General features: G+C 39.8%; 1 protein-coding gene across 1 annotated transcript; it reads right to left on the minus strand.

Moving 5' to 3' along the window:
• Nucleotides 1-5,330: 5,330 nt before the first annotated feature.
• On the minus strand, nt 5,331-15,315 carry drc4 (dynein regulatory complex subunit 4). Its single transcript, XM_080844017.1, has 11 exons — nt 15,222-15,315; nt 11,060-11,155; nt 10,614-10,811; nt 10,144-10,350; nt 9,993-10,047; nt 9,462-9,667; nt 9,184-9,351; nt 8,255-8,341; nt 7,237-7,446; nt 5,930-5,995; nt 5,331-5,640 (listed from the first exon to the last, which is right to left on the minus strand). The coding sequence occupies exons 1-11, from the start codon at nt 15,222-15,224 to the stop codon at nt 5,446-5,448; spliced, it is 1,491 nt and encodes a 496-aa protein (XP_080700143.1). The 5' UTR covers nt 15,225-15,315; the 3' UTR covers nt 5,331-5,445.
• Between the last annotated feature and the right edge of the window lie 2,593 nt (nt 15,316-17,908).

Consider the following 17,908-nt stretch of genomic DNA (forward strand, 5'->3'; position numbering starts at 1 on the left):
CCAATCTAATGAATAAGCAACATTGTGTAAATTATTTAGAATTTCAGCTTTTGTGAATTTCCCCCAAACATGTAAATTTCTATACCTTTTATGTTATAAAGCCAACTGGTTGCTTGTTGTTGTATAGTAGAGACCCTCACACACATATACACTAACATAAGGATTCAGGTTATTGGGGTCAGAGGTGAGACACCAGGCCCACAGTGAGTGTTTGTGGCTCTAGTTTTTGCGGTGTGTCCCACTGCATTGGCACTAATTGGACCCCTGTCAGCAGCTTTTTTAGCCAATCAAGCATGTTGTATCAGCGGCAGAGCCTGGCGATGAGAGAGAAGTTCCTTCAACATGCGGCACTAAACCGGAAAGAGCTGGGTGAAAGTTTCAAAATCTAAGGTTTAATTTATCTCCAGCTCTCGACACAGGTTCAGGAAAGCCTCTTGGGCACCACTGGAGCATCCATGACTTCACCTATTTAGTGCGGTTCACAGTTGGTTTTCATAACAATAAGCAATTGTGTTAAGTATAGCAAACATACTGATGTGTGAAATGTGTTAAACTTCTACACTGAGCCTAGAAGTAAGCATGTCAGGGGGGCCTGGAAGTGACAGGACACCAATATGTATGGGCCTTGGAAAGCACTGGGCTCTCCATGTTGTTGCCTTGAAAACAGGTGCAGAAAACAGACCAAATATGAAACAAAAATATTTCCGGGCCCAACGGATCCTCCAATTAAAAAATAAAACATAACCCTTGGGGAAGGGTCAAGGATGATCTAACAAGACAGGAGGCATCCATCAGGTAAATAGAAAGGGAATGCAAAAGTCTGTAAAGTTTATATATTGCTTACAAACCTTTGAAACATTGAAACATTCATCTGAAGAAAAAAAAACACTTTCAACAATAACAGAGCCACAGTGATACTCAACCCTATCTTACTCATTCAACACAAGAAACGGAAGTGGACTTTCTGGAAATGTTCACAGAACAATTCATCATAATCCAATGCACTTAAAATGTGCGTTTTCACTGGCCCTGACTCCATACCTTTGACAGTAAGTTACTCCCAATGATAGGCCATATTCAACTGATGCTTTGAAGTTCTTAATGCTGGATTTGTCCAAACCTGAACCCGAGCACCAATTTTGTGATGCTAGGAGAGAAGACTATGTTCACAATATCAAGCAAGGGTAAGAGTAGATTTCAATGAGTCCCAAGTCCAATCCCCTGCATATTAATCTTTGTTGGCGTGTTCTTGTGATTTTAATATCTGTAACTGTATCCATACATTCTCAGTAGGATGTTTTCACTGGTAAAGAAATTCTCTTCAAACAGTAGATTGACTTCATATTGTACCTTCAAGGATGTCATGCATTACATCAACAACCATATTATCTGCTATGTTAACTAAGTCAAATATAAATATGCCAAATACAATGAAACGTAACTTTTAGATTTGTGGGTTTAGTCATTTATATGGCTCGTAGTAATGGAAAGTTAGGGGAATAAAACAAATGTATCGTGTCTTCTTTAAAGTGAATGTTTGTCCATGTTTGTCTCATGTTTGATAGGGGAAACCCCACAGCACTACCTTAACAGCCAGACTATGCCACCCTGTGAGTTTCACCCAGAGAATATTAAAGTAGAGGCCAATCCTTTAAAACACATGGGTTCAGACACACCACACAAGAGGCGTGAATCCCATAATCATCTGTTAATTAGAGAAAGACTTGAACAAACCAAACATAAAATGATGAAGTATGCTTGCCAAGGAAGAGGCAGACCTAGAGAGACTTGAGACAGGTTAGTCAAAAGTAGAAAATGTTTATTACCATAAGCTTATCTTTAAAAATCAGGGCCCAAAAACACTGTTATACCAATACTGGCAAACAGTCTAGGGAGAGGAACAACCTATCCTTGGGGGAGGCAGGCTTACTGGGAGGTGTACTCCAGGGCTCACACCAACCTTGCGGGAACATACACTCTCTCTCTCTCTCTCTCTCTCTCTCTCTCTCACACACACACACACACACACACACACACACACACACACACACACACACACACACACACACACACACACACACACACACACACAAGTGACCAGAATAACACAGCAACCACACAGTAACCACGTAATACTAGTTATAACCTATAAGCATGCACTGATGGGACTTCACCACCAGGTGACTAGCCCCCCCCTCCAGGATAGCCCAATGCCTGCTTTAACAACCACAAAGGGGCAACAACAAACAAAAAAAACACCAGTTGACCCCAGCAATAGGGAAATACTTACGAAAAGCACACAACACAATGACAGGAGAACACCAACGGCCACAGGCAAGTTGACGGTCTCCTCTCTCTCAGGATACCTGCCATGTGCAACTAAACTACACATATAAACAAAAACAAACAGCACATGTACTGGGCACAACTATGCCTTTACACTAGAGTCAACCAAAACAGACAAAAGTCAAGCCATTAGTGAAACTGACAGACAGAAGCAAACCCACAAAAAAGGGATTAGGTGACAAAGGAACGAATATGGACCAACCATTAGGGTACGCAGCAAAATAGTGAACACAAAAACACCCTAACAAACTCGTAGACAAGATAGCAGCTCATGTGGTGAATCCAGCCCTCCGCTAGGAGTCATGTCTGCAGAAAAGACATCATAACTAAAAGGCCACATCAGGAGTCCTCACTACAAAACATAAAATACCCAACCACACAGACGGAGCATACCTGAGAAAACAGGCAGAGTACTCAAAGTCGACGAAGAGGGAGAACACTGCAACTCCAGGTTACAAGACAGAAGGAAGTAAGTGCACAGTGGAATGTTTCAAATCCAACATGACTAACTAGATGCCAAAAAAACAAAAGACAGAGGTAGAACCAGGAAGCCACACTTGCACAGGAGGTAGAAGTACACAAGTGCAGATACCGCAGCACACTCACTGGCCTTTATACCCACACCCAGACAGAGTGAAATAATTGATTAGGTGGAGGTAAATGAACGCTGCAATGAGAGCAAAAGGTCGGGCGAATCCAGCTTGCTACATACAAATGGGCCTTTTGGCTTCATTACAGCTACCGCCTGAATAAAGCAGCGTGTGTTCTGTGATCTCTCTAAAACATTATATTTCCTCACTATTCAGGAGTTTAACATCTGCAGGTTAATCAACTCCCCATTTAGCATAAAAAAATATTAGTGTTCAGATCAGTAAAAGGGTTCTGCAGATTGGCTAGCACATCCTCTACTCCCCTTTTACTTGGGTTGGGCCACACCCTTCAAGATTTTAATTGATGTGTGGATATCATTCAATTATTTCTCCCTAGCTTATACAACCGCCACATTTTTTTTTTTTTTGCAGCATTACAGCATTACTTGCTTGCAACTTAGCAACTTAAGAATTATCACTTTGATTGGCCAGAGTCCAAAGTTCGAATAGAAGGTGAATTGTCAGATCCATCCAAAGGCACAGCAGGCACACCTACAGATGATGTGAGGTCAGGTCTCGCTCATCAGACTAATTCAGTTCAGTACCACTAGTGTCACGGTGAACATTAACAGATAAAAGAACAGAAAAGGGAGAGAGAGAAAGTGAGAGAGAGAGAGAAAGAAAGGTAAAGTGCATTAAAACAATTAAGAGAAAAAAGCTTGGCCACTATTTCGAGCTCTCTTGCAAACCTTTCACAGGCTTCAGTGCCCCAACTAGTTTGCAAGCACCTCAGTCACAACTAGTGGTTCCACCAAGCTGGTCACTGGTAACTCCAACATTCCTTTTCCATACAAAGCTACAGTACTTAGATAACATGACACCATGCCTTATTCATGACTTTCTTAACTGTAGATGCCATGACTCTTTAATGTATTGGAATACAGGCCTTAAGTCATGTTTGTTGATGAATTAGTATTTAGTATAAAGTTCATGATTTGATAGGTAAATTACATGATTTACCTCCATTGATAGATTTGATTGATTTATAATATAGGTGCCTGTAGCTTTAAGGACATTGTTTGGGGTTAACTGTGCTGCCGTAGCCGGGCCGTATATGATATGTGGATAGCACAAGAAGTCAGGAGTCTCACGGTTTACCGACCGTGTCAAGGTGTCAGATATTTCATGTTTGTTAATGTCTTGGTTAAGATAAATCTTCAAAATAATCTCCGTTGGAAGACACTTTTTTTGGATTAGAACACGCGTCAGCCATATACTCAATGCAGGGATTTTAAAGAGTTTTATTGGAAAACCCTACATTAACTTTCTAATTAATTGGGAATAATCATTGTAGGCCCAAAATGTTTCAGCAGTTCACACCTGCTACATATCAGATCACTGGAGAGAAATCTGTTGGTAAAACCTACTGTCAGAACAGAAATGGTGATGCACTTTTAGCTGATATCCTGCTCAGCTCTGGAACAAGACTTTGTTATTTTACCTTTTTTATTCTCTTATTCTCTTCATTCTCATATCTGCTTTGTAAAGCACTTTGAATGCCAATGCTTGAAATGTGCTATGTAAGTTAACCTGCCTCACCTTAATTCAAGTTCATATCGCCAGGGGGCTATCCCATCCCATCGTCTTAACCATGCCCCCATTCCTTACCCTTGGTAGCCTGTGGCATGTCATAGTAAAGAGTGATCTCTGATTAGTGTGAGTTGGTTTAGTTACCTGTAGGAATGCATTTGACATTGTGTGATGTGCCAGGCCTGTAAAATGTTTGAGGGAACTGTTGTTTTAGTGGGTGTGGAAGTTTCTGATGGGATAGTTTTAGGACCATTACTTATACAAAATGTTTGTGACATGATGGTATACCTTCAAAGGGGTTGAAGGGCTGAAAAAGGTGACAAACCAAACCCCTGTAGGGGGATCAGGGGGCATCCACCCAGAACAATTTTGCGATTTTAACATGTAAATAAAGCATTCTGGTGTACATCATTTGCTTCAGGTAAAAAGTGGCTTGGGAGTGGCTTTTGGGAGCAGGAGAGGTCAGCTCTATTTTCTAAGGAAATAAAAGTTTTGCAATAGAAATACATGTTTATTAGGAGTTTCATTCCTTTCCCCAAAAGGCAACATACAGTGTGGTGATGCAAAGGGAGTGTAATACATTTACTGCACCAGCATCAAGCTTGTCTCAGGTAACCATGTTATGCTAATCAGACTGAAAGGTTATCCTTTATAAAAGGTAACCCTGCTTATGTTTAACTTCTATGTTCAACACATTTTTTCAAAGTCATAAAATAAGGTTAAGAAAACTTTATTTAGTATTTGCTGTTTTTAATGCAAAACAACTTTCAGAATTGATGATTGCATGATGATTGAAGGATTTGAGGAGGTCCAGAAGGAGATTTCGATCTTGATTGCTGCTGGTGATTGCACAAATGTAAAGCAGCAAGCAACTCTGCTTCAAATGTATCTCTATGTTGGGGGTAAAGTTAAACTAGAGTCAATTCAGGGGTGGAAGTGTGGCTCTTGGTGCTACATCCTTTCGTTGCATGTTTGCTGACACCAGCCCTGAAGGACCCTCACCAAGTGTCAACCAGGCTAAGCTGCACTCCAAAGGCCTGAAGCCTAGCTGGGCCACAGGAATCCCAAAATTGAGAAGCTTCGCTTCAAATGTCCGCAACAAGTCGTTGTGAGCCTGAAATGATAGAACATGCTGCTATGATAATGCGTTTTGGTAGAATAATGTATTGATGTACAGTATATGAGGATAAAGAAACAAGCAGCTAGAGCAGTTATTAGCAGTGTCACGGTTTTGTCCTGAAATATAACATGGTTTACTTGACCTTCAGTTTTGATACAAGGGTGGTGTTTTACATTCAACAGCAGTTTTGTTAATTTAGTTCTTGTTAATGACAAACTGTAGGGATACAAATTGTTACCCTGGGATATTCAACTCCATTACAGCTTTTAAACAAATGACTCACCTTACAGGCCCGAGCAAGCTCATACTGCAAGTCTTTAATGGTACTGTTCTTCGTGTCCAATGTCTCCTGAAAAAACAAAAACAAAAAAAACGTTGCTCAAACTTTTCTATGGCAATGTGTGATCTTGGATAGAAAGCCAAATTAATTCATCTTGAATAAGTGTGTTCATACATAGGCAATGTTAAATGTCTTGTGTTAGTAACAGGGGCCTCACACAATGGCCACATCTTTCAACAACACTCGTATTCCTATTTATACGTCACACTCTGCCATGTCATGCCACGGGGTGACGCAGTTGAGGGATGGGATAGCCCCTCTGGGATCCAAATTGGGATAAGGGTAAAGGGAAGAAAGTAGGATACAAACATACGCCACAATAATCGTCCAGATTAATACTGTCAAAAAAAAAAAATATATATTCCCTCATCAGCCTTAACGAACCACCTCTCGAGAGCACTTCATAGGGGCTCTCAAGAAAGCTCCTTCCATTGTCAGTGTTTTGTTTAATTAAGCTGCATGTTCTCTGGCAGAAAATTGCTGGCAAGGTGCTGGGGAATGGTTCAGCCCAGAGCTTCATCATAAAAGTGCTACCACGCTGCTTGTTTTCTATCACAACAATATCTTGACAACACATCACCAGGGTGGTTAGCTTGCTAACTTGGTAATGTTAGATAGTTGGCTGGTAGACAGGTGGAACAGGAAAGGTAGCTTAAAGGGTTAGCCAGAGGTTGTAGTTGAGTAGTTGACAGATTACTTCGTAGGCTATCGTAAACATTGAGTGCCGTGGGTCTGGGACACCACTGCTGAACTTTTGAGTTGTTGATGGCCTAATTCAAAGCAAGAATAATGCAGGTGCCTACGTAACCACAAATGTTGTTAGATGTTGGAAACTTCCAATAATATCTGAGTATCACAAGTAAGCCAGCTTGTGATACTAACCAGGCAGAATGTCCTTTTCCAGCCTTTAGTTTGGAGTTGGTTTGAAGTCTGTGACTGTATTTTTATTTCTTAAAACTTAAAACACTAAAGTCTAAAAGTTTGATTGTTGTTAAACAAGCTTCGTGCAAAATAGCAGATTGTGCCTTATTGTTGGTTATCATTTTGCTAGCTCATTTCCTCACCGTCTCTTTTTCTCCTCGTCTTTTCTCAATGACTATGTTTTCCAAAACAGACGGCTCGAAGATCATTAAATAGACTGTCAGTTTTCTTTGTTCTAAGATATCAGTCAGATATTTTTCTAATTGATGTTCATTTTACAATTTTACGAGTAAGCACAGAATGACCCTCAACAGGTTTGTGGCACATACCTCCAGCTTGCGGGTTGCCACACTGACTGCGGCTGGATCCAGATTAGAGGCAGACAGTACTTCGTTGAGCTGGGCTTCCTTTTTGACCAGGGTATCAATGAGGGTGCCCAGTTTTTTCTCTAGCAGCAAGTTCTTAAAGCCACTCTTCTGCTGAACCTCCTGGATAGCCTTGGTGAATTTCTGATAAAGTTCATCTCGCTCTGCTTGGACCTAAAGAGCATGGGAGTTGTCAGTGTATGTACACATTTGCTTGCTTTCTTAAGTGAGAAGGACTAAAAGCAGAAGATCAGTCATTTTATTTGCTATTTCCGCTTGTAAGTAAACCTGAAGAAATGAAAACACCACAAAACAGATGGAAATGGACCTGTGCTAAAATGGACTCTGCCTGTATTGTTTGTGACTAAACTACCATGTTAGATTAATTCACCCAAGTTAGGAGTGGGGGATTTGTGCTTAAAATAGAGAACACTGGACTGTATTATATCACACATTTCTAAATTTCCTACACTCAATACTATTTTATCCTTCCAGTAACAAACACACCAAAATGATGATCTATGTGACCATGTGCATTTTCTTCAAATGCAAGATCAAAGACCAGGCCAGTGACTTTTCCTTGTGCTTAAGCTTCAGTGAATAGCCCTGTTTTCATTTCAAGATATAATATGAAGGACATCCACAATCAGAAAACATTCAAGCCAGAAACGTCTCAACAGTGCTTAGCAAGGGTTGTGTGAGTACACTTATGTGGAAGAAATGAAAACATTTGAACATAAAAATGTAATTGTTCTTGATTCTCTTGAGGATATTTCCTTTTCAAATACGCGTCCTTTCTGTTGCTACGTAACCTAAACGAATGCTACCTATCTACCTACATTTCTGCCATTTAAATGTTGTGTTGTATTCTATTCCAAGAGTCCCTAGTTCAGCTCTGATTCCGTTCTACCAAATTCCAGTACTGAGATTGAATACCAAACTCAGTAAGGTTAATAGATTGCAATCATGTCGGGCTTCTCACCTTATTGAAACTCTGCAGAAGTACTTCATGTTCCCACTTGAGGTCCCTCATATTTTTATCTCCAACCTTCAGACGAGCCTTGGCACCCTGATAAAGCATGACATATCATCATTAATTATTTTGGCAACCCTTGATCCACATACGTACACAACCTCACCAATGTCTGAAATCCTCAAAAGTATTCAATGCCTTTAGCATTCAAGACATTCTGGTGATTTGAGAATAGTTCAGTGAAAAGATCTCCACTAACACCTTTAAACCATAAATAACACATTAAAGGTAAGTTTACCATTTGTTTAGATGAATAAACTAATTCTGTTTAGTAGTATTGAAGCCCCAAAATGCAGTATTCTGTAGAGCCCCTACATATTAGAAGTTTGAACAAAAATTAAATTAAAACTACAAATAAGTTAATGAACAAGCTGACAAACAAACAATTGTTTTGGTTGTATACTAGTGACCCTCTAGGGCTGTGCAAAGGAGCTGGGCCATCAGAGATACCATAACGTATTGCCATAAAAAAGGGCACTACTCTATGCAGACTTGTATCTAATCTAATCTACAAAAGCCAGTGTATAATCTCTGGAAAATAGAAAAACAGAGAATATGATGACCGTTGAATCATGTGACGTCTGACGTCTGACCAAAATCCACTGGTTACATTAAGAATATATTGTAAGATGCTACTGCTCAGCCTTTGGGACAGTTACCACGGATCAGTGCTGAGGTTAAGACAACTTTTTGAGGGGTGGGGGTGGGGGGTTACCGCCTTACTACATTTGGCACTCCATCTGTAGGTCTAGACTGATTACATTATAAAACCAAATAAAGATAAAGCTGCTACAAAGTAGTCTGTGTGGGGTATATATTTTGGATTTAAATTCATAATTTTCTACGAGTCTCTAAAGAATGGGTTGTCGTGCATGTACCGCTAAAGAGGCCTTGTCCTTCTCATAGTTGGCCAGCCTTTTCTGGAGTTCAGCCACATCCTCTTTTGCCTTTTGCAAGGGTTCTGTCAAACGCTTCCTCTGTAGTTGCACCTCCGCCATCTCCTTCTCCAGGCGCTCTTCCTTCTTCTTCATCTCTTCCACTTGTTCCTATTAAAGCAGGCAAAGGGGTGCTGGTGAGCAGTCAAGCATAGTAACACATTTCAGTGAATTTCAAAAAGTGATTTTCATAATCCACAATTACAAATGGACAACCTTACCTTCAGTGAGTTGATGAGGGCCAAATTATTAATTGTAATGTCATTATAGTAGTTCTTCATGTCACTGAAGGCTTTCTCATGATTCTTCATCAGAGTACTGATCTGAGCGTTTTTGTTCTCTTCAAGGGCGTGGTTTTCAGTTTTACGCCTTTGGTCTTGTTCCTGACGCAGAATCTGCATTTTTTTCTCGTACTTGGACTCAATTTCTGAATTAGACAGAAATGTGAAGTTAATATTGAAAAGTGTACAATTCTTTCCCAAAAGTGACTTTTACTGAAAATAAAGTCTAAATACTACTCAGTGGTTATTTAACAGAACGGGCCACATGTATCAATGGAGCATTTTTCTATGCATGAAACAGAATCAATGAAAAGATACTTGCTGGTATTTGTGCAGAGAATGGGCATAGGTTGTGTTTAATAACTGATGAAAAACCTCTGTGCACAAATCATGGAATTGTGCAGACACATGGTCCTACGGCAAATTGAACGCAACAATTGATACATGTGGCCCAACAAGAGACAAATATACCTCTAACCAGCCTTTCACAGTCAGTCCTGATATTGGTGATTTCCTCGTCATGTTTCTGTGAAAAGTCGTACAAATATGTTACACTGCCAATCTAAAGGTCAACACACATTTGAAAGCAAGATCGATGTAAAATAAGTCCAGATCTACAAACCAGCTTTATGCTCTTTATGAGGCTTTGTTTGGACAGCTCTTGATCCCGTAAGCTCATCTTCAGGGATTTCATTTCTTTTTGTAGATCACTCTCCAGCTCTGAATATTCCTCCTGCATTACTTTGGTTACCACAACTCCCTCAGCCTTGAGCTCTGAGACACTGTTTTGGTGTTCATAGAGCAGGTGTTTTACTTTCTGTTTGTAGACCTATACGAAACAACAGAAAATAGTCAAGACAAGAGGATATTTGCACTTGCTTCCAACAAGAATGTACACTCATTAGACAGTGTCATCACACTGGCCACTCAGAGGGGCAAGGAGTGCCGCTGCCACTTGTTACCCATAGACTTACACTGACAACAGAGGAAACATTTTAATCCTTTTAAGACACATAACACTAAACACTAGTCTTTGTCCATCAGGTTTATTATTATAGTTATAATAATAATAATTATAATTCAGTTCTTTACCTTAATTTCAGCCTGGTGCCGCTCTTCTGCCTCCTCCATTTCCCTGTCTCTGTTCCTCAGCTCAGCTTTTTTGTCCTCTAAATCTCTCTTCGTGATCTCCCAAAAGGTATGGATCTTGTCTCTTTCCAGCTGAAAATAATTGCGCTCTTCCCTCTCTCTATCCAACTCCTCTCGAAGGCGCACAATGTGCTCTTCCAGCTGCAAAATGCAAATAGGTTTCAACATTAATCCATCTGCATCAATGTAAGATTGATTTCCTTTGTGGTTTTCAGAATGTTTCCAATTGAAGTGTTTTATGTTTCAAAAAGACTGCATGACGAGTGTTGAACAAAAAAGATGTTTGATTAGGAAATGGAAGAAAAATAAATGTACATTAAAAGTGTTATGCCACTGAATATGAAGCCAAAGTGTAAAATAATAATAGAGTTACAATAATTACAACCAACCTGTTCCTTGGACATCTCCTCTGTAGACAGGCCATCAACAACAGTGGGTGTCTTACCTTTGGCACCCTTCTTACCACCGGGTTTCTTCTTGGGAGGCTGAAAATGACCACAAGTTAACCTCATAAGCTAGGTTTGCCAAACAGGTTACCAACATTTTAACCACACCTCACAGGCCTTTAGGATACTCAAGTAAGTGTACTGTTAGTGCGTTCTGCCTGAGTACATGACAAACATGACCAAGTAGCCACTGTGACCACCAAATATGTGGTCAATTAAGTCTCCCCAATGGTAATCATACCATGGTGACAAGGGAATGGTCCATATCCTGGAGGCACTCAGACACCCAGGATCAGGAAATCAACTGAGTTGAAGGCGAAAAGCCACCAACTGTAGTATGGGAATAGGTATAGGCCATTGAGAACTATCTCAGGCATAGAGACAGACAAACTTAAATACCGAAATTAATTAAGAATATTTAAGATGGCGCTAAAAATGACAATTACAAGTTCATGTGGATTAAAAGATAATCATCATATATTTTAAATGACATGAAATTGTTTTAAATAATTGACCTATGTTAAGTATTTGCGTTATAATATAATTATCTATTCTTAGGGGGGGAAATGTATCAAAAAATAATATATATTTATTTGCTGAAAAGTCAGGAGCAAGCCCATGCTGTAAACGCGCTTACGAGAGAGCCAAGAAAAACTCTTGAAAGTTCAATCAAGTGATATAGCTACCATGGAAAAGCTATGTAATCATAACCCTGTGTGATTATAATCTGCCATCAAACACGTAGGCTATGTGATTATAATCTTTTATATTGTATTATTCACCTAGGGTTGGACTGCCTACAATCAACAGCACTGCAAGTGCCTTGAATGAAACCAGAGATTAATTTTATAATCATAAAGATATCTTAGCAGGTAAGCTAATTGTCTTTTCAAGAAGTATGTTCATTTAGGAAGGTGCAGCTCCTGACTGAGGTTGGCTGAAAAACCATTAGCTAACAGTTAGGTAATAGACCTGTTGCTGGTACATTGACACCTTTTTTAACTGTATTTTACAGTTTATGTTTATGTTAAAGTTAATGTTATAACTGACTTTAGTGTCTGTGCCATCCGATATTTCCAATAGCGATTGAGTGCAGAGTCCCTTCTCAATCGGACCACTGTGGGGCTACCATGCAGATATTTTAGTGATAGTAGACCGCTTCATTCTTAGTTGTTTTGCCGCAGGAAATACACACAGGAAAACTGTTTTAAAAGATACAAATTGTAGGCGAATGGTTCAAAGACGTGGCTGGACTCAATACACTGTTTGCTGGCTAGTTAAACATGCACTGTTTAACACCAAACAGAACCTCCACTTTCTCACCTTGGAGACTGGCAGAGGTAACACTGGTGCTATGTAAAATTGTGAAAATGTATCAATAAAGTTATATAGTCTACATATACAGTATATGGTGTCTAATCTCTCTATTGACAAGGCTGTGAAGCAGTCTTTAGGTGTATAAATATAATTCAGTACCATTTACAACTCATGGAAACAGCCTGGCCGTCGGTAGCCATTACAGTGAAATTGACACTGGCCATCTGTACATTTGTAATTGTCACTGCCGTCACTAGCCTCTATGGGGTCTAGAGGGACCCCCGCAGACACAGGGAAAGTGGGGGCTCCACGGAGAGAGTGAGAGAGGACCAAACACTGACTTTGCTGAACAAAACGGTTTAGGTAGCGCAACATCACACTACATTGGTAAACAGTATCGTCTCATCCTTTATCTCTTTTGAAAATACATCCCGCCCAGCCCTAATATGATACAGCAAGGTTTTAAGGTAATCTATCTGCAAATCCCTCCATTGTTAACTCATTGCAACAACTCTTTGATGACACAAAAAGTGGTATATGGATGCTTCCAAAATGTTGCTTCTTTTGACCACTGGAAAATGTAGCCTAATTTATTTAACATTTGGCCTTGTTACAGTGCATGCAAAGCAATGCATTGTCCTGTTATCCAGTGACTTTTTCTTTTTATTATTATAGTTTGTACCTTTTACTGTGATTAATACAGCTTGAACCACATAATACAGACACTTCTAGTTCTAGTACACCGTGAGGCAAAATTAATGAAAAAAATATTTAAAGGTGCATTAAGGATTAATAGCTATTCGCTAAAGGTATGCTAGCAGCTAAAACTAACGAAATCTCTTGAAATGTGCTGACTTTGACATTATGACAAACTAATTACTCAACGACTGTCCTTACACAGTCAAACATCAATCATGTGCAACACAAGACTAAGCAAGACGGCAAATAAGCTACTTACTAGATCGGCAGAAGGTAATCAAAGTCAGGTCGGCGGGCATCGGCAGGCAAAACTACAGAAGGCAGTTATATGCCTATCGACCCTGCTATGCCATTGGCACGGACGCAATTCTCCATATTAAAAGTCATTGTAGCGTCCCAATTTTTTTAAGCTGTTATTTTAAGGTTAAACTGCTTATCCTAACCCTAATCCTGAAGCATAATTGTTGCATATTGTGCCTTTAAAGAGGACACTTTTGGTATGGTACTGATTGGCATTTTTAAAATTATAATGCGTTTCTTTTCTCCCTCAGGTTTACCTAAAGAGAGGCACAACTGGGAACCATAGCAACATCCAGGGACTGTATGTAGCCCACGCCTGGCAAACAAATCAGCACAACAACCAAAGAACTTGAGCAGCCAACACAAAGCAGATCAGGACATGGCCCCCACTTCACTCCGCTCTTCCCACTCACCGTGGCTCCCTTGAAGTCCTCTAGAACAGGCATGCAATTAACTACTAGCAAGGTTACAGATGCAATATCAGTGTTACACTGTTCTATGGTGTCCTCAACATCGCCAACACTGAGAAGTGCGACTGGCGGAGTCTATGCTTCTCAGGTAAATGACCCAGTGATCCGGATTTTCATTACAATATTTAGTCTGGTCCACTGTTTTAATATTCTCATTCATCAAACCTGTGCTTTTATGGATCCTCTGGGCAGCGTTGTTGGCCTGGGCAAGACTTTACATTTACATCTTTACAAGACCTTACATTTACTTTACATACTTTACTCAATGATCTATCTCAATGATGCTGGACTGGTATTCTGAACCCTATTAAACCCAGTCAAATGACTGGTTTATGCTAATGCTGATGTCCCTCGTGTACACTCTGAACTGGGAAAGTTAGCTTTTTGTTTTAATGCCCCAACTTCCTGGAATGATCTTTAATGCACTCTAAAAATCAATTCCCCACTATCCTAAAGACAATTCAAATATATGATCACAAATCTACCGCCTCCATCTGTATCACCTTGTTTAACTTTTATTTTTTTGCTGGAAATTGATCGTTCTTTTGATGTTTCCTTTGTCATAGTGTTTGTACGTTTACTAAGTTTTATTGTGCTATTTATTATGTTTTAAATCTTGTCCCGATAATGAAATAGAGGTTGAATAAATGATTCAGGCCTTTAAATGCATTGAAGCACGTGTGATAATCATTTAGACTAGAAAAGATGCGTGGAAACAGCCTGCATTGTAAACCAAATCCAAACCTTCCTTCTCCAATTTTCGCAAATTTGATTTGTTTTTGTTTAGCAAGACAAAATTAATTAAACTACTGCAGTAGCTTTGTCATGTTTCTCATGTTCTCAGGCAGCGTATAGTATAACCTCAGGGGAGAGTGTGGTCGACCTATAACCAACGGAATACGAGACGAAATAAAACTAATGCAATCAACACAATGCAATAAAACTAATGCAATCAACACAATGCAATAAAACTAATGCAATCAACACAAGTTCAGGATGTGTGTCATCATTGAAACCTTAACAGTGTGTCTAACTGTTTTGGTCCTCCAAAAAAGTGGTTTTGTGGCTCAACTTCCTCCATGGGAATAGTTGTGTTCTCCAGCTAATGTAGCCTACCTTTATCATATGTATGGTAAATTCCATCAGACAATGTTAGCACATCTTAAATTCAAGTTAGGGCATCAAGACCACAACGTTTAACGTTATCTATATTAACTTGGACGTAACGTTTACTTACCGCTAGATATCAATATTATAACGTTATCTCCATGTTGTATATATTGTTTAATCTTAGCTACTGAAAATGTAACAGCACTCACCATCTCAAAAACGTAAGGCACCTAAGCGTGCAGAAACCTTAAGCCCGCTGGTGTTACTTATAACTGTGTTGAATTTAAGGAATAAGTCTAGCCATTTAATACTGACTAATATGATCCCAGCTCGTTAGCTAGCTAACTTGCATCGTCGTGTTGCTGGGAACAACAACATGGTGTCGTAGCAACGCAAAACGTAGGGAAGTCCCGCCCATTTAACACATGTGCGTAATAAAGCATGGGAGTCGACCGGATGTTTGTAGTTTTTAGTGTTAGCATTTTAACACTTTCTGGTTCCAAATAAAAAAATCCCTATGGAAAAATGAATGGGTTTTCGCAATATTGGCGAAAATAAGGTGTGAGCAAAACAACTGCAACAGAAAACGTAGGCAAACGTTTTGGTGAGCTAAAATGTAGTTATCAGTTATTTGTAACGAACTGTTGTCTTGGCTCATAAAAATAAAGATGTTGCTACTAATATCAGGGCATTGCTGCAAATGAGCCCTGTGCTCAGTCAATTGTCCCTGAATACATAATGGTGATGAAGAAAATGCTAAAGCAGAAAAACAATGGACTATGTCAGTAGACGATGGGTGGCAAGCCATTGTCTTGGCTTGACTGTTTATTTCACATGTGGTTTAATTTTGACAACATGTCACTTACCTTGAACATCTGCTCATGTCATGAAGTGGTTGCACTTACTTGCCGTAACATTATGTGAAATGCAAAATATTCAAAACAATGTAGGACACCGTTGCAGTAGCCTAGAAATGCTAAGCCCCCTGAACACTTCCTAGTATGCATCATGCTACAAATGATTGAAATGACCTCCCGAAAATTCAGGTAACAGCTTGCATGTCGTAAAATGCAACTAATAAGAAAAACCCCAGGTGGCCGGGACAGATTGCATGTTATGCTTGGGATCCGTAAAAGGTCTTGTTACTTTATCCAATTCCCTTACAGCTTTCTTGTTTGTTGCCAAGAGGACCTCATCCCCCTCCTTGACATTAAAACATTTAACTGTATGCCTCTGCTTCGATTCCAAATCTGCCTTCTGTCTATCCTGAGCAATTGAAATGTTCTCCTGAACCTGGGCATGAACTTCAGCAAGTAGGCCCTTCTCTGAGGTATGTTTGTCTTCATTTTACGGTAGTGCGGCCACGATTAGGGACCATGCTGCTATTGGTCAATCTGCGATTTCGACTTCCGGCTCCAAAAAATATGCGCATTTTCAGCGCTTGCATGTCAAGAAACACAATTACTAGGTTTCACTCGATTCACTCGATAAAATGGTACACAATTAGCATTTTCAGCGCTTGCATGTCAAGAAACACAATTGGTATGTTTCACTCGATAAAATTGTACACAATTAGCAGTTAGGTTTCAGTCGATAAAATAATAAATAAACTTTTTTCATTTAGGAGACAAACTGCCACACAACTAGTAGGGAAGTTTCAGTCTTGCTTCAGCAGGGAGACGAACCTACAATCTTCTCGTTTCTAGACTGCTTCTAATTACTAAACTGCTTCTCTACATCCTAGACCACTGTCGGTTGATAGTGAAGAGATTATTTATTTGGTATTTGTCCTGCCCATAACATTAATTATTATTTATTATTATTAGTTAAGGCACTGGTAATATTGGCATGGCCCATACATACACGTACCAGTTTAGGCAATGTACAGCTAATATTGGCATGGCCCTTACAGCTAATGTTGGCATGGCCCTTACATGAACGGACCAGTTTAGGCACTGTACAGCTAATATTGGCATGGCCCTTACATACACGGACCAGTTTAGGCACTGTACAGCTAATATTGGCATGGCCCTTACATACACGGACCAGTTTAGGCACTGTACAGCTAATATTGGCATGGCCCTTACATGTACCGACCAGTTTAGGCACTGTACAGCTAATATTGTCATGGCCCTTACATGTACCGACCAGTTTAGGCACTGTACAGCTAATATTGGCATGGCCCTTACATGAACGGACCAGTTTAAGCACTGTACAGCTAATATTGGCATGGCCCTTACATACACGGACCAGTTTAGGCACTGTACAGCTAATATTGGCATGGCCCTTACATGTACGGAGCAGTTAAGGCACTGTACAGGTAATATTGGCATGGCCCTTACATGTACGGAGCAGTTAAGGCACTGTACAGGTGATATTGGCATGGCCCTAGTTAGCAGGTAGATTTCAATCGATAAAATAATAAGTAAGAATCATTCGTTGACATTTACATATTGATTTAGCAGACGCATCAGCAGGGACACTAATTGACACACAAGTAGTAGTGGAGTTTTAGGCGTCGAAGCAGATGCTTCAGCAGGGAGACGAACCTACAATCTTCTCATTACTAGACTGCTTCTTATTACTAAACTGTTTCTCTACCTCCTGGACCACTGTCAGTTGATAGTGACAGAATAATTTATAAGGAATTTGTGACGCCCATAAAATTAATTATTATTTATTATTATTAGTTAAGGCACTGTACAGCTAATATTAGCATGGCCCTTACATAAACGGACCAGTTTAGGCACTGTACAGCTAATATTGGCATGGCCCTTACATACACGGACCACTTTAGGCACTGTACAGCTAATGTTGGCATGGCCCTTACATACACGGACCAGTTTAGGCACTGTACAGCTAATATTGGCATGGCCCTTACATACACGGACCAGTT

Source organism: Sprattus sprattus (genome assembly GCF_963457725.1).
Source record: "Sprattus sprattus genome assembly, chromosome: 8".
NCBI classification, from domain to species: domain Eukaryota; kingdom Metazoa; phylum Chordata; class Actinopteri; order Clupeiformes; family Clupeidae; genus Sprattus; species Sprattus sprattus.

Bases quoted from the DNA above. Each gene is read 5' to 3' on its own strand.
- drc4 (XM_080844017.1), bottom strand. The intron at 7,447-8,254 runs GTGAGAAGCCCG...CATGCTCTTTAG, and splicing joins TTCTGCAGAGTTTCAATAAG to GTCCAAGCAGAGCGAGATGA. The intron at 5,996-7,236 runs GTATGTGCCACA...TTGTTTTTTCAG, and splicing joins TGGCAACCCGCAAGCTGGAG to GAGACATTGGACACGAAGAA.